The sequence below is a fragment of the Alternaria infectoria genome (assembly GCF_024043175.1).
Source record: "Alternaria infectoria strain BMP 0036 chromosome Unknown scaffold_4, whole genome shotgun sequence".
Taxonomy (NCBI): Eukaryota; Fungi; Ascomycota; class Dothideomycetes; order Pleosporales; family Pleosporaceae; genus Alternaria; species Alternaria infectoria.
This window is the reverse complement of record NW_026250693.1, coordinates 278,925-303,961: the sequence shown is the minus strand read 5'-3', so window position 1 is coordinate 303,961 and position 25,037 is coordinate 278,925. Positions and strand designations below refer to the sequence as shown.

At 53.9% G+C, this 25,037-nt stretch overlaps 8 protein-coding genes across 8 annotated transcripts; 4 read left to right on the top strand and 4 right to left on the bottom strand.

Moving 5' to 3' along the window:
• Positions 1-819: 819 nt before the first annotated feature.
• Positions 820-3,378, top strand: J4E92_003090 (uncharacterized protein; the record flags this gene model as incomplete). The annotated part of the gene is made up of 3 exons (XM_051494490.1): positions 820-1,530; positions 1,584-2,856; positions 2,930-3,378. The coding sequence occupies 3 exons, from the start codon at positions 820-822 to the stop codon at positions 3,376-3,378; spliced, it is 2,433 nt and encodes an 810-aa protein (XP_051354783.1).
• A 696-nt stretch (positions 3,379-4,074) lies between these two features.
• Positions 4,075-5,337, bottom strand: J4E92_003089 (uncharacterized protein; the record flags this gene model as incomplete). Its single annotated transcript, XM_051494489.1, has 3 exons — positions 4,075-4,475; positions 4,528-5,090; positions 5,141-5,337. The coding sequence occupies 3 exons, from the start codon at positions 5,335-5,337 to the stop codon at positions 4,075-4,077; spliced, it is 1,161 nt and encodes a 386-aa protein (XP_051354782.1).
• Positions 5,338-6,249: 912 nt separating this feature from the next.
• J4E92_003088 (uncharacterized protein) lies at positions 6,250-8,016 on the top strand (the record flags this gene model as incomplete). The annotated part of the gene is made up of 3 exons (XM_051494488.1): positions 6,250-6,498; positions 6,552-7,418; positions 7,474-8,016. 3 exons carry the CDS (start codon positions 6,250-6,252, stop codon positions 8,014-8,016), a joined length of 1,659 nt encoding a protein of 552 aa, XP_051354781.1.
• A 1,649-nt stretch (positions 8,017-9,665) lies between these two features.
• J4E92_003087 (uncharacterized protein) lies at positions 9,666-12,341 on the bottom strand (the record flags this gene model as incomplete). Its single annotated transcript, XM_051494487.1, has 1 exon — positions 9,666-12,341. The coding sequence occupies one exon, from the start codon at positions 12,339-12,341 to the stop codon at positions 9,666-9,668; it is 2,676 nt and encodes an 891-aa protein (XP_051354780.1).
• A 420-nt stretch (positions 12,342-12,761) lies between these two features.
• J4E92_003086 (uncharacterized protein) lies at positions 12,762-13,013 on the top strand (the record flags this gene model as incomplete). The annotated part of the gene is made up of 1 exon (XM_051494486.1): positions 12,762-13,013. The coding sequence occupies one exon, from the start codon at positions 12,762-12,764 to the stop codon at positions 13,011-13,013; it is 252 nt and encodes an 83-aa protein (XP_051354779.1).
• A 95-nt stretch (positions 13,014-13,108) lies between these two features.
• On the bottom strand, positions 13,109-16,581 carry J4E92_003085 (uncharacterized protein; the record flags this gene model as incomplete). Its single annotated transcript, XM_051494485.1, has 4 exons — positions 13,109-13,733; positions 13,821-13,929; positions 14,005-16,452; positions 16,500-16,581. 4 exons carry the CDS (start codon positions 16,579-16,581, stop codon positions 13,109-13,111), a joined length of 3,264 nt encoding a protein of 1,087 aa, XP_051354778.1.
• Positions 16,582-18,259: 1,678 nt separating this feature from the next.
• Positions 18,260-20,560, bottom strand: J4E92_003084 (uncharacterized protein; the record flags this gene model as incomplete). The annotated part of the gene is made up of 1 exon (XM_051494484.1): positions 18,260-20,560. One exon carries the CDS (start codon positions 20,558-20,560, stop codon positions 18,260-18,262), a length of 2,301 nt encoding a protein of 766 aa, XP_051354777.1.
• A 3,323-nt stretch (positions 20,561-23,883) lies between these two features.
• J4E92_003083 (uncharacterized protein) lies at positions 23,884-24,924 on the top strand (the record flags this gene model as incomplete). Its single annotated transcript, XM_051494483.1, has 1 exon — positions 23,884-24,924. One exon carries the CDS (start codon positions 23,884-23,886, stop codon positions 24,922-24,924), a length of 1,041 nt encoding a protein of 346 aa, XP_051354776.1.
• Positions 24,925-25,037: the final 113 nt, after the last annotated feature.

Genomic DNA, 25,037 nt, shown 5'->3' with positions numbered 1-25,037 from the left:
CACATCCGTGGATCTGTCGCAATGTCAAAACCTTCGCTGGAGAATGTTACGCTATAAGAACAGCAAACTAGAGCTCTCCTATACACCTTTCGAATCATAGGTTTTCCGAATCTTGTCGTTGAAAACAGACGGAGGACACGCGCCACAGCTCAGCAGAATTGCGCACATCCAAATCAGTTCACTTTGAAGAGTACTATTGGGCTCGCCAACATGTTGACCTTCTAGTCGTTATTGTTTTGATATCCGGATTTCCTCCATTAGCACCTTGCAGAGGAATGAGGTTCTCCGCCTTGAACTACAACGAACCGACCTCACCCGGCCGTTCGCTCTTGGACATGTCTCTCACTTCGCTCACACCGACTCTTCCACCGCTATGTCATAACACCTCCAGCCAAACATTCTCTTCGCTAAACTTGCGGTCCGCTATCACTTCTTTCCATATTTCCTTCAGACTTCCGTTCAGCTAAAGTTATCAGACCCTGAGTTGGCCTCCTTGAGATCTTTTTCTGCTGCTGAGCGACAAATCATTTCTCGTTTTCACCCCGGTTCTTTCACTGTCATTCATTTGGTCCTAACAAGACCATTAACGTTTGCTAAACTCTGGCGCGCTTAGACTCACCTCTCAGCCTTCTCAAGCGCCAGCGTGTCTATCACTGACGCACCCCCGTCCTTATGTTGGCTACGAAATTCGACACACGTGCTTCTATCACCAGCCCCGCACTTCGGATGGACTTATCCTATCACTGTACCATTTCGACTTAACTATCAAAACCTCGACGCTTCCTTCATCACTACTCGGCGCGCAGATCTTCAACCAGCATGGAAGATGATGGCATGCCAACTCGTCCTGAGGTCGAGTTCGACTTCAATCTCCCGCATGGTCTTGACGCCGAACAAGAGACAGTTGCGCACAACGCTGATACCGATGATGTAGTGCGATCTAGAAGCGACGGAGGTCATGATGATGATGAGCCAATGGAAGATGTTCAGCAAGCGGTGCAGCGAGATCTTGAACTGAATGCACCTCGACAGAACGCAGCCCAACACGACATGAACTACAACACGCTGGAGGAAGGTTTTTCCGACGATGAAGATGCTCCCAAGGCATTCGACCGCTCTTGGACAGCTCATCAAGCTCGGAGGTCTTCGCCCAAAAGTAAGAAGTCGCCGAGAACCGACGATGGCGACGATGAAGCCAGTCCTAGGAGCAAGAAACCGCGCCAGTCACTTTTCGGGGGCTTGACAGAGGAAGTCGAAGAAGACCATTTCGACGATCTTTTCGAAGAACAGCCTGACGATCCCCTCGTAGATGAGGGAGTAGACTTACCTGAGACGGAGATTCCCAGACAAAGCATCGGCAACCGCATGTCTAGTCTCAATCTCGACCAACAAGAGAGAGAACTCAGTCCGTTCGAGCAACAGTTCAACCTTGGCTTTGAGCAACCCGGAGACTCCGACAGAGAAGGCATGTCTTCAAGAGGATCTCCAGCGCCATCTGACGGCGAAATCGTCATTCCCCCAGATACACAGGTGAGACTGTTCATTCTATAACCACTGTCACAGTCAAGTACTTACTTTATCAGCCGGCCTATGGATTGCGACAAGGTATCGACCGAAAGAAGACCTACACTTATGTCGATCAGGATGCGTCGGGGAACTTTGACCCTGCGCAAGAGGCTCAGAACAAGGCGCTGAAGTTGAAGCAAGCAAAGGCTGTCAAAGCTGCCAAGGCTGCTAATCGTTTCAAGAAGGGGAAGCAGCGCGCACCTCAAGAGAACATCATGAAGTGCATTGTCAAACTGCCCTTCGAAAGCTTCGGCAATGTGAGGAACGTCACCAACGAGGAGGACAACTGGCCGGCTAATTGGTCGGACATCGATTCCGAAGCTGAGCGCGAACTGCAAGAGTATCGGGATTTCTTCCGTCGCAAGACGCCTGATTGCACCATGCAGCAACCCATCGAAGATCCCCGTTCCGAGGTCGACGATCTGACAGGCCATCCAGCAGCGCGAGGCTGCACATCTTGTCGCAACAACGGAACAGATTGCTCTTTAGTATCAGGTGGTGAATACCCTTGCCAGGAATGCTTAGACATGGCACAGGAATGTGAGCCCATCATCTCGCCTACCGAGAAAGGCCGCTGCAAGCAATGTGTCGAAGACAACAACGAGCGCTGTTCTTTTGAAGACGAGCCGCGTCAAGCCATCTGCGACCATTGCGCCGACAACGAGTACATATGCGAAGCACTTCCACCGGTGGGCTACCGCGCTGAACGGATTATCATAGATGAAATCATCTATACCGAGAATCGGCCCCACATACAATGCACGCACTGTCGCCTGGAGAAGAAGCGCTGCAGCCTGAAGAAGAAGACCGATAAGCCCCCGTGCAAGCGCTGCAAGAAGAACCACATTGGCTGTACCTTCCAGGACATACCAAAGGTCGTCAAAGAGAAGAAGAAAAAGGTGTTGGGACCGACTGAGGGAGACGCGCCTGAAGTCGCTGTCCCAGACCACGACTATTTCACCAAAGAAGATCTTGAGGATTTGTACGGAGAGGACGTACCGATGTTCTCACGCTCCCCAACCCCCGAGCTCGAGATGGAAGACGAGGCTGGCCACAAGGGTAAGCTGACAAAGATCAAGACCTGCTTCGCGCATCCTATTCAGTTCGGCGGGCAAAACAATACAAGCGACTGCAACTTTTGCGAAATACCCAACTTTGGGTTCACTGGGCTGTTCGAGAAGGAAGTCCATGTCATCCAATGGCATAACGGGATGGGATACACTGAGGTTGGTGGTGGACATGCGGAGAACAGCAGCGGCGGTACGACTATGTGCCAGGATTGCACGATGAGTAAGCTCCATCTTTCGCTTTCTTCAAAGAGGTTTTTGTAATTCACGATCAATTTCACTAACAGCTCCACCAGGCAGAGTGCAGATTGTGGCTTGCGAAGGACACGAAATTCAGCACATCTTTCCCAACGGCATGACCCCAGATTTCGACCAGACAGCCGCCGATCTCCTAGACTCCGCTGAGACACCAGCAGGCTGTCAGCAACAACTCCAACGCTGGTGCTCAATGTGCTTCACCCCCGCCTCGTTCACCTGCCGCACACACCAGACATCACTGTTCGACCAAGAGATCGAAGGATGCGGATTGAAGCTCTGTATCGGCTGCCAAGTCAGGCTCACACAAAAGTTCAACAACGACAGTAGCCTGATGGCCGAGACACTGGATCTTGAGCCGAAGGCTAGCGCGGATGAAGACATGGATCCTGAGAACAGCATGGTGGTCAGGGCAGACGTTGGTTTCCTATGCCAGGAAGGTTTACTTATGAGAAGCCTGGGGCATGAAGCGGAAGAGTCAGAGCTCTGAGTCGGGGTACTGGTTTTGGTGTGTGGACATCGGAAAAGGCGTACCGGTGCTATGGATGCGCGAAAGCTTCGGGTCTGGAGTGAACCTTGGAAGCTTCGGCGTCATGCGGAGCCAGCATCTTTCTTATTTATGGGTTTATCATACGATCTCATTCTCTATTTCAATATATCGCTCTGCTCATTTGGTAGTATTCTCTCTATTCTAACACCTTCATGATGTTCTCACCCTATTGAAGGGAACAATTGAACAGGTGCATTGCAGCCTACATTTGGCTTTCAAATTCATCTTCATAGCAGATAGAGGTAATGTAGACTTCATAAGTTAATTTTAGTTGTACTCTGTAGAGGTAGGGGTCTAGGTTTTCCGTTGATAGGGGTGTTCTGGGCAAGTACGTGTTCGCGGGCTTTCCTCCGCGCCAGCTATGACGTATGCGATCTGGCGTGTCTCCTTCCTTTCCCAACCTCGCCCTTTGTCAACGGGTTCAACTCGGACAACGTCACTGGCAATATCGCCCAGCCATTGATGCGATTTCCTCTCTTATGTTCACTCAGCAATACTTCCAGGTGACTCAACGAAGTTCCGATGGCAGCTCTAAAGAAACACGCGGTACTTCTGGGGCTACCTGCCGCATGACCTCTGAACATGTCAACTCTCGAGGGCAATAACAACTTCATATGTCATCTTGCGCTAACCTTACTAATACTCAAAGCCAGCCGCCTTCTTTTCCTCAACATCAGTCTCAAACGGAGCCTCAGCCTGCGGCGTAATCCTCGCCAAATGCCTGCGCGCGCCATCATCCCAGTCGAGCAACGCACTGTGCGCCGTAACGCGATTATCCCAAACCACAACCGTACCCGGCGCCCACTTGACGCGTGCCTGGAAGTCCTGTCCTTTCGCGATATGATCGTACAGGAAGTTGAGTAGGAAATCCGACTCCTCTTTCTTGAAGCCCACGATGCGTCGGCTAAACTGCGGGTTCACGAAGAGCGCCTTCTCGCCTGTCGCAGGATGTGTCCGCACGAGTGGGTGGATCGAGGTCACTGGGTCGCGACGCACGATGCCGCCTCGATTTTTGCTGTTGTCGGCTTGCTCGACGGCTGTGGTGGTGTCAGTATACTTCGCAGCGCGTTGTTTGGCGTCGAGGCTTACCTGAGTGAACGACTTTCAAGCCGTGCAGTCGCTTCCTGAACTCTGGCGAGAGTCTGTTATACGCTACCGCTTGGTTCGCGAACAACGTGTCGCCTCCCGCCGCTGGCCCATCAAGGACATACAGGAAGGTAGTACCAGGCGGCTGCTTCTCATAAGTCACGTCCGAATGCCAGGTAATCGAGTTCGTCCGCTCTTCAAAGAAGTCTCGCGCCGTGGTGTCGTCGGTACCTCGATGGACGAGATGAACCTCAGGATAGCCCTCGGGAGCACCTGATGTAGGATGAATATGGTGTCGACCGAAGTATCCACCGAAAGCGAGTGCGTCTTTGATTGGGATGTCGGCGAAGTCCTGATCACGGAACGCTACCACCTTTTTCTGGGCGACAAAGAGTGCGAGTTCATCTTTTCCGGCATCCGTCAGCTTGCTTAGCTGGATACCATGGACTTCAGCGCCGATGTTTGCTGTGATGTTGGCGACATTCGCGTTCGCCAAGAGGTTAGGGAACGAAGGGTCGGCATCTTTTCCGTGTTCAGTGTGCTCGAATGGCTCCCATGGTGGGTATCTGAGACTTTGATCAGTCACCGGCACCATTGACGGTATGGCGATACTCACTTTCTGCCCTTCTCATTGTCCCAAGTCGGGAGGTAGTGCGGATACTTGGCAGGTGCATGCTTCTCAGTCCCACGCAGCTCGAGTTCCTTCTGGAAGACCTTAGGGCCACCAAAGGCAGCTTCTTTGTACTGACCAACTCCAGACTTGTAGCCGACAGTAGTCTGTTCGGTGACCTCTTCGATGAGTGCGGGAGCCATGTTGCTATCAAACGATATCACTTGGGGTGATGATGAGGAGCGTCAATTTGGAAGTCTATCACATCACCTATGAAGCGGCCTTATATGTACGAATCGAACCATAATTGTGAGTAGCAATGCTCCATTGCGACTCGACATTGGCTACGCGCAACCCCGGTCTTGCGAACTGAACGCCAAGTTGCCACAATCATCGGATGTCGCAGTCAAGTAATCTATCTTGGCGATCCAGTGAGGTTGACTGCCGCGATATGCCCCGATCAATCAGCGTGCGATCATATTGCATCAAGCATGCACTGTATTGCTTCATGCTTTCTTCCTACACCAGACTAACCGCGAGCAGCAAAGACCAACGAGTTTTGCAAGGCTTCTTGCAACCGAACCATCCCACGCGATGTCGAATATACCAAGACTCTGGCGTCAGAATTATCTCCGAACGCACCGTTGCAGTAGTGGCGGATATGGTGTTCCATATCTATGTCGCCAACACCCCAGCCAATCACGCAATCCATCTTCGAAAGAGACTACGACGAATCAACTCCAGATATGCTGCACAGAACCGCTCGACCCCGCTGCGAAATAACATCCACTGTTTGCGTGCTCGTTAGATTTGGCGGCACGATTGCCGCTGTCAGTTCCGCGGCCAGTATCAGAATCCAAGTGTAACCGAGAGGCGCAAAGATGGCGAAGATGCATTGACAGTCGGTGGATACACGGTCATTATGCGTTGCAACGCTAGCAAAATTGCGAAACTGTTTCTCTGAACGATGCAAGTCCGGAAGCTCTGCGCATGGGATGGTTATGGCGTGGGTCAACGAGCGAGAGAGCGCCCACAGATATAATGAGAGTGCATCCTCGTAGCATTCTCAATATGAGAGTACTTCCTTGACCTCAAAGAGCAGCTCGAGTTTCAAGATGGTCGCCAATGATACTGCTGACGACTACCCCGTCGATAGCAAAGCGGTACTCGACACTGCGGAAAGCGACAATAACAGCGACACGGCAGTCAACACAGCCGATACCAAAACAAGATATGGCACAACCTTCATCTCTTCACACATCGGAAAAGACCGATACAGGCCCGTCGATTCCTACGAGGGCATCCATCGATACGATCCAGACTTCGTCTGGGACAAGCCAGAAGAAAAGCGTCTCGTGCGCAAGGTAAGCAACATCATGCTTCAAGAATTACCGAATCCCACGCTGACCTACCCCAGATCGACAAGTGCATCTGCACCTGGGCCTGCCTAATGTTCTTCGCTCTCCAACTCGACCGAGGCAACATATCACAAGCCCTGAGCGACAACATGCTCGACGACCTCGGCATGAACACCAACGACTACAACTACGGACAGACCATCTTCTACCTCTGCTTCCTATGCGCTGAACTACCCTCACAACTCATCAGCAAGAAGCTCGGACCCGACAATTGGATTCCTGTTCAGATGGTCAGCTGGAGTCTTGTGGCTAGCTTTCAAGCTTTCCTGAGCGGCCGGAGTTCGTTTTTCGCTTGCCGCGCGCTGTTGGGATTGATTGAGGGTGGGTTTATTCCGGATAATATTCTTTACCTGAGCTACTTCTACACGGGGTGGGAGTTACCTGGGCGGTTGAGTTGGTTCTGGGTGAGCTACCAATCTACTCAGATTGTCTCTGCCTTCTTCGCATTTGTCATCTTGCGTCTGCGCGGACACAACGGCATGGAGGGATGGCGTTGGCTATTCGCTCTCGAGGGTATGTTGACAGGCTGCATTGGCATCGCATCTTGGTTCTACCTGCCACCCAGTCCGACGCAGACTGCGAGTAAGACGTGGAATCCGTTCCGTGGAAAAGATGGATGGTTTAACGAGAGGGAAGAGAAGATTATGGTAAACCGCATACTGAGGGACGACCCTAGCAAAGGCGACATGCACAACAGACAAGGCCTCAGCTTCCGCATGCTGTGGGATTGTCTGAGGGACTATCACATGTGGCCCATCTACCTACTCGGCTTATCATGGACAATACCAACCACACCCTCAACAGCATATCTCACGCTCCAACTCCGCTCCCTCGGCTTCGGCACTTTCGAAACCAATCTCCTCACCGTCAGCACCCCCTTCCTATCTCCCCATCTCCCTACTACGAACTAACACCCCCCAGATCCCCGCATACGTCCTCTTCATCCTACAACTCCTCTTCTGGACCTACATATCCGAGCGCTTCAACCAACGCTTCCTCGTCGGCCTGATATCGCAGATCTGGGCCTTACCCCTACTCATCGCGCTGGAACTCCTCCCTGCAACAGCGTCGCCCTGGTCACGATGGGTCCTCTCAACCCTCCTCGTCGGACACCCGTATATCCACGCTATCCTCGTCGCCATCACATCGCGCAATGCCGGTGCAGTGCGCACGCGCACGGTGGCGAGCGCGCTGTACAATATGTGTGTCCAGGCGAGTAGCATTATCAGCCAGAACATTTATCGCGATGATGATAAGCCGCTTTATCGGAGGGGGAATAAGGTCCTACTTGCGATTTGTGCGTATAATTTTGTGTTGTTTGTGGGGGCGAAGGTGTATTATGTTAGGGTTAATAGGAAGAGGGATAGGATTTGGGAGGGTATGACGAGGGAGGAGAAGGAGGGGTATTTGGAGACTACGAAGGATGAGGGGAATAGGCGGTTGGACTTTCGGTTTGCGCATTAAGTGATGTGTTAGAAGCGAACGGTAAGGAGGCGTGGTTCTCTTGCGTTGTGCTGTTGGGTAGGTCGCAAGATCCATTCCCGTAGCTGGGCACTGGGGTGTAGACTAGCGAGATTGGGTATCGCGCGGCCATTGAGACTACCACGAGCCACTCAATACAGATCCATCGACTTTACTTGGCCGTGAGAATGTTGTGATCTTGCATCTCACGAATGAAGCACCTAGCACACTCATCTCACGGTCACTAGATACAAGAGTAGCAATAAGATTGCTACGTTGTAAGATAGACGTCATCAACGTCATAGGCCATGTTCTACATATATAACATGAATGATTATCTCAACGTGCCGGAAACTTAGACAATAAACGGTGTCAAATATTACTAGATCTTTTTTTCTATCCCAGACTGCAGTTTCACACGGCCTAACACCCAAGCTACCATCACACCCACCATGCCAACAGCCCTCATAACAGGCGCAAACTCCGGCATCGGCCACGCCCTCGCCAAAATCCTCATCAACGAAGTCAGCAGAACCCCCCATCTCCATCTCCATTCCCCCTCTCCCTCCAACAGCCTAACAAGCCCCCATCTAGGGCTACACCGTCCTAGCAACAGACCAAACCCTCGGTCCAACCCTAACCTCGCTTCCCTGCGAAACCCACCAGCTCGACGTTTCCTCCCTTTTATCAATCCAGTCTTTCGCCCAGTGCATCGGCGCAGACACACCGGTCGACCTCCTCCTCCACGTCGCTGGCGTCATGGAAAGACCTGAGGAGGATGCGCTCCGCACTGTTGATTTGGATAGATTGCAGAAAACTTTTGCGGTGAATGCCTTTGGCCCGCTTTTGTTGACGCAAGCGCTGTTGCCCAATATACTTAAATCCTCTTCTCCGAAGGTCGCGGTGGTGTCGAGTCGTGTGGGTAGCATGGCGGATAACACGTCGGGGGGCCAGTACGCGTATCGCGCGAGTAAAGCGGGGGCGAACAGTTTGTTTAAGAGTATGAGTGTGGATTTGAGAGAGGATGGTGTGGTGGTGTTGGTGCTGCATCCGGGGATTGTGAAGACGGGATTGGATCCGCGACATAAAGAGGGAGTGGAGGTAGAAGGGGCAGTGGAACCGGATGATGCGGCGAGGGGGCTGTGGGATGTGTTGGAAGGGAAGGGGATGGAGAGTACGGGGAAGTTTTTCCATAGGACGGGGGAGGAGTTGCCTTGGTAGAGAAGGGGTTGGGTGGCGTTTTGTCATCGCTGGGTCTTTTTTTTTCATCTTTCTTTGGGTCGCTGTGGTTGAGGCTGGCCAAAGAAGCTGCTTCTTCTACTGCTGATGACTTCCCCCTGCACCCCTCCTCCACCCCTCCGCCTCCCCCACCCACCCAGAGGAGTTGCCTTGGTAATAGGGGTTGGTGTGGGAAGTAAGGGTTGTGGGTTTGCTTGATTGCATATCCATTGGGTTTCGTCGAACAGGTGATGTCGTATACATCTCGCAATCGTACATTCCGGAAAAGAGGAACAACAAGAAAAGGCATAAACGCCACCGTCGGTCTACACACGCAACCCGCAGACGTATCCCCCCAAACACAAGCAAGAAGCAAGACACAAAACGTACACATACAACACCACCTATCCAACCTTTTCCATCCTCCCCTCCGCCTACGCACCCACCCCAGCCACACTCACACCCCCTCCCCCAACATTCCCCATCCCAACACCCATCCCCAACCCCGTCCTCGTCCCTCCCCTCGGCCCCACAAACCCCTGTCTCTGCCTCCCCGTCCTCCCCCTCCCCAACCAATTATACTTCAACTCCTTATTCAGGCGCCCAATTTTCTCCTGCGCATCATCGCTAGACTGTAGAGAGACGAGTACGGACACGCATTGCAGCATGCGGCCGACTGTTTCGGTGACTTTGGTGCTGTCCATGGGGGTTTGGCGGAGGGAGGAGGGGGCGTTGGAGTTAGATGTGAAGTTGCTGTGGGATGTTGGGGGTGGGTGGAGGTGCGATATTGTTGGGTGGAGTGCATGCTGGGCGTTTGAGGAGGAGGTAGGGTGGTTGAGTGATTGGGGGTGGTAGTGGGGAGGCGGGTGGGAGGATGGGTTTGAGGAGAAGGAGCCAGCGGATGTGTTTGATGTTGCGCGCGAGCGGGTGCTGTTTGCGAATGTCGAACTCGTCATACTCGTCGTACTCTCCAGATAGCCCGCACTCGACGTACTCGTCGAATTCAGACTCCCCATCTCCCCCCCTCCACTCTGTCTCTCCCCCGCGCCCCCAAACCCACTCCCCGCCGTCCCGGGTCTATGATCCGGAATCGGACTCGGACTCTCCAACCCCGCATTAAGATTCTCCAGACTAAGCCGCGAGAAAATCGCCATAAGCGCTTCATACCTCGGCAGAATAACAATATCCCTAAACATAAGCAGCGTAATCCTCCTAACCTCCAGCTCCCCAAGTATAGGTATATTCCTATGTTCCGGACTCTTGGTATTCATCTCGTCAGGCAACATGACGCCCCAGAACTCGCCTGCCTGGGCACTCGTCATGATGCCGCTGCCCCTAAATTCGAGGTCGAGGGGGAGGAAGACGGCTTGCAGGAAGGGGAGGATGGTGGTGAAGACTACGAGCCACATTTCTACTAGGTGGGGGATGAGGCGGTCGTCCGGGACGTGGCGGAGGGTTTGGTCGAGAGAGCCGAAGCCGGTTTGGAGGAGTTCGTTTAGGTCTTCGATGAGGATTATGGGGGACCGTTTGTGGATGCATCGTTTTATGTGCACGGTTACTAGGGCGTTGAAATCTTCGACGGGGGGTCGCGGGTCTTCTCCTTCGAATATTAAAAGTACTCGTGCTTTTAAGAGTGGCCAGGCGTCGTCGGGCGAGAGGCCGTTGATGCCGAAGGAGCTGCCCAGGTGAAGCATCTCTGTTGTGTGAGAGATAGTTTGGCTGGGCGTGCTCATGTTGGGGGTTGTGGTTATGCTGCTGGCTAGAGACGGCCATTCTGAGCGCTCGGTGCTGAAGGACTGGTTCCGCTCTCGGTATGGAGGTTCGAGTTGCGCGTCTAGAAATGCGGCGGCCTTCTCTTCCTTCTTCGCTCGTCGGAGATGGCGTCCACCGTGCCGGAGATCCAGGCCGGTTACTGAATTTGCAAAACTACTTGAATGCCCTGGCGATGAAGGCGCGGCGAAGGAATACAGCGGCTCTGGTGCGCTGGGGTTTGTAGGCTTGGAATTACTGCTCGCAGACGACAATGGCAGTGCGAAGCCATCCTGGTCTTTCAACTTGTTCTTCTGTCGTGACAAGAAGTGGTGTTTATGCTTCTCCTCTTTCCTCTCTGGTAGAGAATCATTCCGTGGAGGTACTAGCGTGGATGTCGACGCGTTGGCAGAAGAGTACAAGGAAGCATTACTGCTATTTGTCGCCGAATCAACCAAGCTCGTCGTCGACCCCGCCATCATCATGCGATTCAGCGCCTGTGAGCTATGAATGCCGATGCCAATCTTGCCCGGCGACGGTAGCGCCTGGTGTTTGCCATCCAACCTATTATCCACCTTGATGTTCTTCGGCTTGGACGAGAACAGCTTCCCGCCTATCCTGCTCTTCCCCTCCTTCGGCTTCTGCAGCTGCGGCGGCTCTGGCGTCGACACTAATTTAGGCGACGCGTGCGGTTGCTGTGTCCCTTCAATGCCAGGCGAGTTGAGCGGACTCCGTGGAAACGCCGCGTTCGCAGCGCTCGTGGCGGCCATCCTGCCTCCCCCGACACCATTCGAGTACGTAATGCCATTCGTCCTAAACGTGACCTGCGCCGGCACAGGCGGCGGACTCATGGGCTGGCCCCGTCCTGCAGGCGCAGCTTCGTTCGGGGCGGGTATCGTGGTGGAGCGCTTGCGATTGTGCTGGGGATTCGAGGCATATGCGGCCTGGGCGGCGATCTGCGAGGCGGTAAGATGGGTCTGCGAGGCCATGGTATTGTCGCGGTCCCGTATAGAGCCCTCCTTCATGGAACTCAGACTGGGCTCGAAGTAGCCCTGGGAGCGCTGGCGGGGGCGGTGTCCTAGATGCGCGCCAATGTGACTCTGGCTCTGTGTTGCATCGCGCACAATGCCGGGACGCGAGTAGTTCTGCGCTGGGGCGCCGCGCGAGTCTGCTGACGTCGGCGACTTTGCGGACGAGGGCGAGAGTATCGAGGCGGGCAGGGGAGAGCGGCGCTGTTGCTGTTGTTGTTGCTGCTGCAGCGTGGCGTGGGAGCCGTCCGAGTCGGAGTCGTCGAGCGAGGGGCGGTGAATCGAGGGCGTGTGGATGGATGGCGTCTGGGGAGGGGGTGAAGAGGGCGCCATCGTGGGCCGTCGCACTGCAGGCCCTCTCGTATTACCGCGTGGGTTGCTTTTGCGACAGTGTGGCTGTTTGCAGGGACAGGGTGTAGAGGCGGTGGCTGTAGGCCTGGCCAAACACACGGGACAGATGGAAAGTGAATGTGGGGAGGAGGGAAGCAGAAACTCGTGTCTAGTCGTATTCCCGCATGGCCTGCATGGAGAGAGTAGCAGATACAGCGTTATCCAAGCGCAGGTGGAGGTGTCACTGCCACTGTTACATGCACCGTTGATTGATCGACGTCGCGTGGCCGTGCTGTCTCCACCCCGAGCCGCTTGACCCCGCCTATCTTCAATTAACTAACTCCTTCACTTCAACACTCAATACACCAATAACATATCCACCCCTACTCAGAAGATACCACCCGCTGGAACTCACCACCCAACATGCCCTCCCTAACAGCGACCTACACATCCCCGACCTCGGACCCCCAAACCTTCACCTCCGAACTCCCCGCACTCGCCTCACCACCCACAACCACCGATCGCGTCGCATACCTCGACACCCTCTCCTCATCCCTCAAGACCCTCCAGGCAGACGTAAACGCCTTCCTAACGCAAAAAATGGCCGACGACAAAGCCGCCGACGACGCAAAAGACGAGGAGACATATGGCGAGGAAGTCGTCGATGAAGACTGAGAGTCTCTTGCATGAAGAAGGCGCATTCTTGACGGATAAACATTTTAACGACAACCTCTTCTGGGCTATACTATACCACACGACAAGACCAAACCCTACCGCCACCCCGCACCCCCCGTCCTCCTCCCCGTACTCCCTCCAAACCCACCACCACCACCCATACCCGTACCAACACCCCCCCTCGCACACCCACTATGCACAACCCCATTATCCGGAAACACCCTAATCGCACTCCCCCCAAACCTCTTATGACAAACACTACAATGCCTCTCCTCATCAATAACAACCCTCCTATTCAACCCGCCCGGCACCAACCTGCCATACGCATCCCTCTTCTCCTCACCCCCAAGTAACACCGCCTTCTCCACGCCCACTTTCTCCACGCCCCTCAGCCGCGCCACAATCCTCTCTTCATTCAACAGCGAATTCGCATTCCGGATTCTCCCGAAGAAATAAGATTCTAGGTCCTTGACGGGTAAGGTAGGGGGGATGAGATCGAGGGTCGTGGCGGCGGGGAGGCGGGCGCCGTGTTTTGAGAGGAGGGATAAGGCCGGGGGCCAGTTTGGGGGGTGCGGGGGTGGGGGTTGGAGGTAGAGGGAGAGGAGGACGTGGTAGATTGAGAGGTCTGTGTCTTCGATTGTGCCGCGGATTTTTTCCGGGGAGTGGGGGCGCGAGGAGGGGGATGAGGTGGGGGGTGCTGTGTAGACTTGGTTGCAGTATCTGCGTGGTGTGATGTGTTAGTTGGTTGTTTCTTGAGAGTGGAGTGGTGGAGGGGAAGGGGAGTGGAAAGGAAAGGAAGGGACGTACTCCTCAGCTTTCTGGTAATCCTTCAACTGGAACACGTAAATCGCTAATGCCTGCTTGTGACTCCCCATTTTACTCAGCACGATAGCTCTCGCTTCGTAGTAATCCGGATCTGTACCTCTCGTTAGCAAAAACAACTCCCATATTCCAACCTCCCCTCTCATATCAGTATCAGTAACCAACATACCATTCGCAGGAAGTTGCTGAAACACCCTATACCGATTATACTGCGCATTCCCCTTTTTCAAAAACACCTCCAACCTCTCCTTCCAATCCCTCTTCTCCTCCTCACTCTCAAACTTTCCCTGTCCCTCCTCCCCTTCCCCCTTGTCTCCTTTTTTCAACCTCTCCAACAGCAAATCCACAAGCCTCTGGTGGAAATCCACATTCAGGTCATTCAGCTCCTCGATAATGTGTTCGAGATACCGGACCGCCAGTTTCAAATCAATGTTTTGCAGAAACTCGAGCACGCGGTCGCGAGGCAGGGTTTCGGCGTTTTCGGTGTCGGCGAGGAAGATTTCCATGCCGAGTTGGGGATCGGTGCGGAGGGGCCATTCTGCGTATTCGAGGATGAGGTCGATGAGTTCGGGGGGGAGGGCTTGTAAATACCCCACCGTTCTTTGCGGTCCTTGCAGTGCAGGTGAGACTTCTTCGTCGGCTTCGTTCTTGCCGAATTTCTCGAGGAGTTCTAGGGCCTGGCGGTGTAGTTTCTTGCCGTGGAGGAAGTCGATTAGATCGGCGTAGCGGCCTGTTTCGTAGAGCTTCTCTTGCACGACGTCTGGTTCGCAGAAGTTGGGGAGCCGGAAGAGGGAGCCGGCTACGCTGGGGTTGGCGATCATGTACGCGCGGAAGAGGGTTGTGTCGACGAGTTGGGCGACTTCGAGCAGTTTTGCTTTCCAATCGACGGGAGATTGGAGGGAGGACTCTTCGATGAAGATGTGGAAGGGTGGCTTTTCGGCTTCGAGTTGGCTGCCGCTCGGTGTAGGAAGGGGTTCTTTGAGGTTACCGTCCGTGTCGATGTAGCGTTTTATCTGGACACGACATTGCGTGAGGAAAGACTGCAGAGCGCGAACAGAATCTTTGAACTCTTTCTCTGCGGCCGCTTTGTCGGGCTGGGATGGGTCGGTTGGCCTCTTCTTTACGCTCGCTGGTTCCATAGTATCTTCTTTGGCAGAGTTGGTGCGAATAGATGCAGCGTCTGAATCGACCTTCTTATGTCCTCCGACTCCAAACCGGCCCATCATTGATCGCCCGATCGTAGCTACAGGAGCGGGTGTGCTTTCTTCCTGTTCTTTCGTTGGTTTCTCTCCATTTGCTTCTTCTTCATCCGCCACGCTTCCATCACCCTTGACGCTCTCCTCTGGTGCGAGATTGCCAGCGATAGATCTGGGGTACATCGCGATGACGCGCTCAGGTGGGGCCTTTGCATCGACAAACAGCTCCATCGCCTCGCGATACTTCCTCTGGTCGAACAAGGCCTGCGCCTTCAGTATCTGTATCTCACGCACCCTCTCCTCCTTATCAAGAAGCAGGGTATCTTCCAACATGTTGAGGAGACTGAGCGACTCGTCGTAACGCCCATGAGCGACCAGCTCATCAATCTGTGTCTCGTAGCTCTGTGCTCCCATGCGCCATATTGATCGATCGCTCGCGACGAGGAAACCCTTTCCGGCATGGGCTAAGCTGATATTCGGCTGCGGTACGTGGAGGAAGCTGACATTGGGTAGTGCGATTGTCTGTAGCAGGCTCAGGGTATCCGGATTCCTGACTTCCAGACTGCCCTTCGAAGGTGGTAGCAGCGTGAGCATGTACGGGTACGAATATGCGATGGTTTCGGGGGCGGAGTGCCAGGGTACTTGTCGCTTCTCGAGGGCATTCCCGTCTGTATCGATGAACAGGCTGTTGACGTCTTTCGCCAACAGCATCTCGCCCTCTCCAAGTCGTGTCGCGAGCGGCTTCGGCACCCAACTACCCATGCCCATGTATCCCATGCCTGACGACGAAACAGCGCCGAAGCGTGCTCCGCCCTGACTCCCGTTCTCAGCCAACGCGCCTGGCTTGATGATATCCTGCACCTCCTGCGTCTCGATGTTGACCATGACGAAGCCGGGGTCCATGCCGGCGACTATCTTGGTGCCTGTCGCCCATGTCAGGCTTTTGACGGACGCAATAAGCGAGATCTCCACCGCGTCGCCCGTCAGCTCCATGTCCTGCCATGTCCACAGTATGACCTTCCGCTTCACGGCGACAGCCAGGTGGCTCACGATGGACGGAATGCCAGTCGAGGGGTCCTTGACGATGTTGCTTGCCGCAGCGAAGGTAGTCGCACCCCGTGTCTTCTCAAGTTTCTCCTGCAACTGGTACGTCTGAATGTCGTGAATCGAGACATAGTTGTCTGACAGCGAGACCAGGATATTCGCTTCCTTGATAATCGCCAGCTGTTGTATCGGTCGTCGCGAGAACTTCTCCTCTTCGCGTAGGAGGTCGGCGGGTCTGGCTTTTGGCGTGGCAGGTGCTTCGCTTTCACCGTTCGGGTCGCCGTTCTGCCTGCGGTCGGGGTCTACATCCTCGATCTGGTCGTTTACGCGGTAGATGCGTAGGGCGCCTGTGTTCAAGCCTACGAGCACGCGGTCGCCTGGGTGTGTTAGTAAGCTGGGGAGATGCTGCAGGCGGGCGCTGTACCATATGCGAGGATGGACTCGATCTTTGACTTGTCGCGCTGCTTGAGCTCGACGATGGGTCGGGCGGTGAATGCAGAGAGCATCGTGGCTATTGTATCGACTGCGACTTCATTTGGCCATGGTTATGCCGCTATGCGACGGTTGCTGCAAGCTCCATGGGTGCCTGGGATGCGCCTGGAGCTCGGCGGTCATCGTCATTGCCGCGGAGCTTTGGCCAGGGTCCAGCCAGCCACGTGCAGCCACATCGCTCTCTGCTTCAATCATGAAATACACGCAATCACTTTTCGAAGGCCAACATCGAGATCAGATGCTTTGCATTGATAATCTATCTAATCTACCTAAGATGCTCGCCTGATTAATAGGCATTTGAGCAAGAAACAGAATGAGAGTGGGTGTTGCTGGTTGAGCGAGTGGGAAAACAACTTCAACATGACTGTGCAGTAACAGGATAAGGGAGGATATTTGAAATTTCTACCGTTGGCCCGTCATGCGGCGGGACCATCTCTCCCTCATTTTTCACACCCACAGACACACCACTCGAGTGGGGTTCTTTCGGGCTATCCAGCAACCAACCACCAACATCCCAGAAAAAACGCCTGCAATAACAGGTCCCGGGCGCAAGCGCCTCCAGGATCAACTCAAGCGGCGGTTCTAAAGAAAAGAACACAGCAGAAACCAACCCTTCATCCAGAGGGACGAGGATGCTTCCACCCGTACAAACAAACACAAAAATGTCGGCTTTCAACGTCAACATGTCTTCCTTATCTCTCCCAACGCGGCCCTCTCAGAAAGCACTGGAAGAAAGGAAAACAGGAGGAAAGCACAACGCTTGTTACCAATCAGCACATCAACCCCTCCTCTTGACCCCCAAACACGCAGCCACAAGCAACGGGTGCAAAGCATACAAAGCCAGAAGTGGGCTGGTGAGCCAAAACAGGAGTCGGAGGGGCGTGGCGAATGAGCGAGTCATATCCACATATTGCCGGTTCGTGTCCAGCAGACACAGCACTACCCCCGTTGCAGCCTCGAACCACAATCATCATGCACACCAAGAGGTCGCCTGTGCAGCGCGCCAAGCGGGCAAGCCACGGCGAGGCGGGGTGCAGCGGCGATGCAGCGTCGAGGTGTGGGAATGAAGGGCAAGGGAAACGGGGATGTAGGAGGGCTGGACAGAGGATCGGGCGTAAGGGACCTCGGGAACAGACATACTCAAGGAGATATACACAAAACCTCATCATTTGATGGAAAGACATCTGCGGACAAACACACAAGACATCTCTAGTAGCAAGGAGAGTAATGGAAAGTTACAAAAGTAGTTTGTCTGCAGAGCTTCGCTGTCAAACTTTTGGCGATGAGGGGATATCAATCCAACACGCACTCGCAAGAGAGAGCAGTAACACAAGACAAATAAACACAAAGAAAATTACATCGTGGTTTGGGGTATATTGAGAAAAAAGGCCAAAATGTAAGAATCGAAACACCGGCACATGCACAGCGGAGAAGCAAGCTTCATCAACGCGGTATGCATGTGCCCGAACCCCTTCCCCAGAGAGCGTGTTATCGCATCATCGTGAAAGGAAGGGGAAAAGAAAACTTCAAACGCAAGGTTCGGTCTGAGCAATTACGGCTCATCGCAGGTCGGTCAGGTTCGTAGGATTGTCTAGTAGTAAGACCAGTCGTTGGCCGGTTGACGCAGAAGGCAAGCCGAAAGGTCAGGTGGTTGGCGACTGGCTTACAGATGTTTTCGACAAAATACGGATCTTAGATGAACGGGTTCTGCTGCTGTTTTTCCTGCGGATAGGGCGACTGAGTGTATTGATGTGGGTCGGAGAACGGACCGGAGCGGTCGTCGGCAGGTGAGGGATCAGCGAGCTGACCATGGCTGCTGGTGCGTAGATGCCCTGGGCGTGCGGAGTCGGTCACCGCGCGTAACCCAACTCGGCCGACCTTCTCTGTTGCTGGCTCGATGTTGTCGCCAGATTCGAATGTAGAGAAAGGCCGGGGTGCAAGCGTGTAAGGCGCTGCTTTGTTCACGTTGTAGTCGTTGGGCACGTATTGAGGCGGCGCGGTGGTGGGGTAATCGGCGCTGGGCTTGGGCTCACGGTCGAAAGTGGGATCGACGACATAGGGATTACGTCCGAGTTCTGGATCATCACGGCGGAAGAGATGGGTCGAAGCGTAGACAAGGCCGCCGAGGGCAATGAAGAGCCAAATGAGAATCAAGGCGGTGGAGATGAGCGCTTCGGTTTGAATGCCGCTCATCAGTTTGTCGATAACGCGTTCGACGGCTTCGGTGATCTCGTCCTTTGCTTTGCCGTTCGGGTCAGCGAGCAGTTGGTTGGCAGAGTCTGAGTCGCTTTGCTCAGCAAGGGCTCCAATAGATAGCGTGTCGTTTGCAACACCAGGGAAGTTAACGTGGGCGTGCTCTTGGACCCAAGTGAGGCCACTTTGGAAGCTGGCGATCTTCAGGCCGATCAGGCAGTTGAGAACTTCCTTGATCGGGTCGTAAAGTACAGTGCCACCGAACGTGTCGTTAAGCGTGGTGCTCATCTGATCCACAAACGAGTTGAGAGTGTCGTTGACTGCCGTCGTACTGGTGTTTACCCAGCCGAAGATGTCGTCGTTGATCGTGTTGTCCAAGTCAGCGACGGCGCCGTTAACGCCGTTAGACCATGACATGGACGCGTTGTTCATCGATTCAACGACTTTTCCGGCAAAGTCAGCAACTTGATCCGTGAGCTCTGGGGTCTTGTCTTCGATGGCCTTGAGCAAGAGATATTGGCAAAAGCATGCAAAAAGGCCAGCGATGCCCAGAGAGATCAAGAACATCATGGGAATGGAGGTGGCGTAGGCCCAGGCCCAGCGCATGACAGCTTGTCGACGAGCTGAGCCGAAGCGCCTGCCGAACCACAGGCCGATTCCAGAAGATGTTGGCCGGGACGCGAGATAGACGACGTCCATACCATCGTGGCCCTCGGCGAAGAGAGCAGCACGTTCTTGCATCTTCCGGTAGCGGCGCATCTCCATCCACGCCATCGGGACGCAAACAAGGATGGCGGCGACGATGAGCACACCGAGCGCGATCTTCCGTGCGTTGTAGGCCAGCTCGATCAGATCGTCGAAGAACTCGTTGATCGAGTTGCCGTCGGAGCAGAAAGACAGTGCTTCCTTCTGTGGCACGGGAAGAACTGTGCGGTCGAACTCGAAAGTGTCCATGCCGCGGATCAACTTCTTGACCTCTTCGAAAGGCAGGCGAATGATACCATCCGTGAAGTTTTGCACCTGTTCGAAGTTCGGAATGGAGTTGTTAAGCTTCTGGAGACCCTCTGCCATATCAGGAGGCATCTCCAGTGATTTGAGCTTCTTGATCTGGTCGTCCAGGTTGATCTCTGGCTTGTTGAATCCCGGGAGGTTGAAGTTGATCTTGTCCATGATGGAGTTGATGCCGTCGGAAACGGACTTGACGGCGTCACCCATGTCTTCGGTGACAGACTCGATGGTTTCGTCGAGCTGTTTGTTGATAGCTTCGCCGATTTCCACAGCAGCGTGAAGGCTGCCGCTGACAGCAAGGGTGATTAGGCAGAGGTAGGTACTTGTCATCATGTGAATGACGAAGAGGATGATCTCTTCGACACCAGTGACGCTCATTTCGAGCATTTGCATGAGGCCACTGATTGCCTTCTCAACCCCAGAAGCTGTCATTTCGTTGACGCCCTTGGCCATGTAGTGGGGCATGGAGGCCATGGAGCTGCCGATGTTCTCGACTTGGGTGCAAGCACTGAGGGCTTCCCGACGGGCGGAAACGAGGCTTGCGTCGGTGCTTGCGATGGCGATAAGTAGTCGCACAAGGACTAGGAGCAGTAGGATCGTCCAGCGATTGATCCATATCTGTGAGAGCCTAGCTCGAAGGCCGAGGTATGGTTTGAAGTTTGGTGTCTGGTTTATTGTAGGTCGTGGTGCATCTTGCGATGGGTAGTAGTCTCGCATCTCATGACTATCGCCAGCGGACATAGATGGAGGCACAGGTGGAAAGAGTTGCTGTTGGTTCGCGGAGGAAGCCATGGCGAAGATGTATGGCTGTGAAATGTGGTCTGGCTGGCGTATTAGACTCTGAGGTTCAGGATCAATGATAAGCAGTAAACAAGTGCGGTCGTGGGAGTAGGCCAGCTAGGTCATGAATGTCTTCCAGAGACAAGGTAGCGACGTAGGAAAAAGTATTAGGCGAAGTATTGCAATGTGAAGACAATAGACAACAATAGGAAAACCCAACGCTCCGTACAATGCAATAGGAAAAGGTGGTAGTGAAGCAGCCAGGTGAAGGAGCCTGGAGTGGGGAAGACCGCTGTGAATATCTACTTCACAGCGACTAGGGTAAAATGACTGGAATACACGTACCGCGAGAGAGCGAGGACCAGTAGCAGGCCTCTCCACCAGGTACCAATGATACCTCGAGAAGAGGCCTGCACGACCAGAGAGTTTCAGCAGGGCATACACGATCGTGAGGCTCAAGTTAGAACAGGCAAATCTAGGAAAGGTGGTGGCCCGAATAGGCGCCCGCAGAAGTGGAGCAAGCCACTCCCGACCAGTCAGGCCGATTTTTGGGAGAGGGCTCAAAACAAGACGCTAGAACAGATCGAACTGCCAGCGTCTGTTATTTTGGGCCGTTTTGTCCTCGAGTGGTTGTCGCAAGTCGAGCCGGGTGTCCTTTGTTCCACGGCTTGCGCTCGTTGGCATGCGATATTCCCGCAGACGGTGGAGGAAGGCAGGTGCACGACCTCGTGACATCTGGGGTCGTCGCAGGATGGGGTTGTCGAGCGCAAGGGAACACGACCTCTGAACGTCGGTCGCTGGCAGAGGAGGTGCTCAAGGCGCGGAGAGGTGCGCGACGCCGCCATTATGTAGCAACACGTCGCCGCACGGCTGTCCGAAGGCCTGTGGCGCCGTCATGCCTTGATTTCGCGTTTCTGCAGCTAGCGAAGACGTCATACCCAGTCTGGTCTTCTGCAGCTGTCAAAGACCCAACTTCACGCACAAGAATTCCATCAACAGCGCCGCCAGATGTTGCGCATTCGATGACTTCCAAAATAGAACGAGTGTTCACGTCACGCGCCGTTATGCTTGACCGTGAAGATGCCGTAGCCAGAAATCTGATCAATACGCCAAGTCGCATGCGTGGCTGCGGCGTAGCGCTGGTGTGGAGCCATGCGCCGGTCGCTCCTGCACGATTGCCTCTGTCCAATCAAGCCACATTCGCTAAGAAGGCTCAAACACGGCCCTGTCGTCCCAACTTCATCTCCTCCATCCCGGTTCCAAACATTCTTCCGTACTGCATCAACGCCAACGACAACTGCTCACGTCCAAGATCTTTCTGCATGGCCATGCTGTACATACTGATACGAGCTCTCTCGCTTCCGAATTTGCCTTCCGCATCGCTCGTCTTTAGAACTTCATACCGCCACCACCATAGAGCTTACACAACGTCGATGTAGCCAACCGTTTTTCCATAATGCCGTATCCTCCGTCATTTGTCTCATTCCGTGGCATGTTGCTGACGTATTAGATTGAGTGACATAACTGAGTTTCTCAATGTCTACTGGAACTTGCTCCACGAGATGCATTCCCTTGGTGGATGTCTGTCTATTCACTGTTGAACCGCTGATGTTTGTCTCTCTTCATGTTCATATGGTGCGAAGTCACTGCTCCGAATTGCAACACGCCTCTGGATGCGACGAGGATGCATGAGTTTTGCAAGGGTCGTCGTCGTCGTCAACAACCCTCATGGGCAGTCGCTTCCTTATGTTGGATGTACTTGTCGTATTCCGAGCGCGCTTTCCCCATATCTCCTGCTGACCAAGACATATAACAGCAACTCATCTCTGAGCCTTCGACTTCTCTCCAAATCACCATCTCTTCGTCCGAACCCCTTTCGTCTATTGTTCACCGTCACCGTCTATGATTATCGTCCGCTTGCCTCTTCTCGATAGCGCTGGCCGCTACCTGTCACTCGTTTTCTGTTCTCGAACTGCCTGGGTCGGGTCCGGAGAGTGGTGAGGTGAACGCGAGCTTCCAGCACGTTCCGCGTCCATGATGAGCCCGGGCGTCGTTTTTGCAACTCGACCGTGCAGGCCGTGCAGAACGTGCTCAGTGACGAGAGACCTCACCTTACCCCACCAACCGCAAATTACCACTTGTTTACCCACTCCGCTTTGCCCACTCGTTCACTGCACTCGCGCCATACTCGTTCCGGAACCTCTCAATTGCTCGCACTTTGCATTGCCCGACGTGACGTAACTTTATTAACCACTCGCAGTACATATCAGATTCCTCCGCTTTCGAACCGACCGCACTTGTTACTACTCGCCCGAATCGTCCCTCTCGTCCTCTACTTTGTTATCAGTTTGGAGAGCGCACGGCTGAAGAGACCGCAATCGTTTTCCAATATTACCGCTCTCGCGACAGCGTACCGCATCCCAGCCCCCGCTCCGCTCAATACACCGCTGGTCGAGCAGGTGAACACGTACCTGAGCCCGGTGACCGATATCGCAGGCTACCACTGAGAGTACAATAACTTCGATCACGCAGAACGTACGCTCTCATTCTCACCTTCTATCATCGCTAGGCTGGACCTATGGCAGCTAAGACATATATTAGGCAACTTTCAGCGCTACAATAACACACATTTCTGTCGGCAAACCTCTTCTACCCAAGAACTCACCAAATAACCAACTCAACTTACCAACTACACTCATCGTAAGCTTGTTCATGTGAGCAATCAGGTCTGCCTCATTCGCTCACTTTGAGGTTCAGAACAAGCGCTCGGGTTCAACAACTTGGCGCCTCACTATCTCCCTAGGTATCTTGTAAACCCCGCACTTGCAAGGCCCAGACTCTCAGGTACGTGACAAACACATTGCATATCGATGCCGCGTTCTCCGAAACTTCGGGGCGGTGTCGACTCAAACCTCGTCTACTGGTCTCCCGCAGATGACCGAAGATTCTGCGCTATCTATCTCATCCCGCGAACCAAGTGTTCGGGCAGCAAACTTGTATCGACCACCATCGCGAAGGCGGTGACGCTGTCTCTTCACCCGAACCAGCGCACGTGTAGTGAATCTTTGCTAATTGAACTTCGTGTATAGTCGGAGTACCTAGATTGATCTAGTCTCTTATCACCGCTTAGGCTCTTACCATTACCACTCTTGGCTCTATCAGACCTACACATTACAGTCTCAACACATCGCTGTTCTCTACCGCATCCACACACCACCTACACGCTACAGCCTCACGCAAAGTTGAATACCGTCGGCCTTTACCTCTGGGCTTGAAATATTGCACAGCCTCAGCGCCTATCTTTCTTCCCACGCCACCCCATCAGGCATCGTTCAATGTCACCTTCTATGGTAGATCCTATCAAAGTCGTAACTGGGGACTCAGTCGCGACACCCAATAAGGCCTTTGCACCAGAACTCCAGGACACCAAAGTCACATCTCCGACATCCGACTCTAGCGGTGATACCCTTCATGACGAGAGCTCTGACGTCCGCTCCAGCGGTGACGGTCTTGAGACTCCTAATAGCCCTATCAGCCCAGAGAACCTCAACTTCAATGGTTTGGCCATCAGCGGCGGTGGTGTTGATCTCCGCAGGGACACCGTAGATCGCTACACTAACCCTTATCAGCGCGGACAGAAGCAACACAACGAGCCGAGTGTCTATGGTCCTCCTGGTCGTGGGTTCGGTGGCAACAATCGATTCGGAGCTGGCTACAACGGTCGAGGAGGTGGTGGTGCCGGTAGTTACCGTGCCTCCCGTACATGGATGTCCCCCGACGCACAGGTTCAGCAAGAGTTCCTCATGATTCGCAATGCAATGCGCCGACTCTTCAAGAACTCTGACGTCTCAAAGTGGAAGTTGAGCGACTATGTTGCTCACAAAGAGGCCATGCTAGCATCGCAGGCGAACAAGCTCGCAAACCAGGTCAAGAGCAAGGAAGACGCCCGTTTCATATCCTCTCCCATCTCCTCTGACGTCCAGAAGACACTCACTAGGTGCGGTCTAGAAGGCAACTTTGAAGAGATCGGAAACTACGGCCGCGCTCTAGGTGAGCAAACCATCTGGTGCAACGACTGGGAGAACGGCAAGGACGAGATCGCTCCGTGGCCTTCAATGGCTGAGATGAAGTGGGAAGGCGATGACCGAGCCAAGACAGGTGTTGGTCGCTTCCTTCCCCTTCCCCGCGAGGAGGGTCCTCCGGGTCTCATGTGGAACCAGCTCCCCGCCATCGAGCAGTACCCCATGGACCAAGTCTGCAAGATCCCCACCATGGAAGACGTCTACCTCCCTGTCGACTACCATATCGAGCCAGACCACGAGTACCTCTGGAACAAGGGCCTGGAGAAGGAGATGGACGACTTCCTGGAGTCATAATAACCTCCTTCCCGCACAAAGCCTTCCGCTATGACACTCACGCTTCATCACGGTCTGCAGGTCAGCTTTCACCTTTGGAGTACTTACGGTTTCGCATCGATTTGGCGCACGTC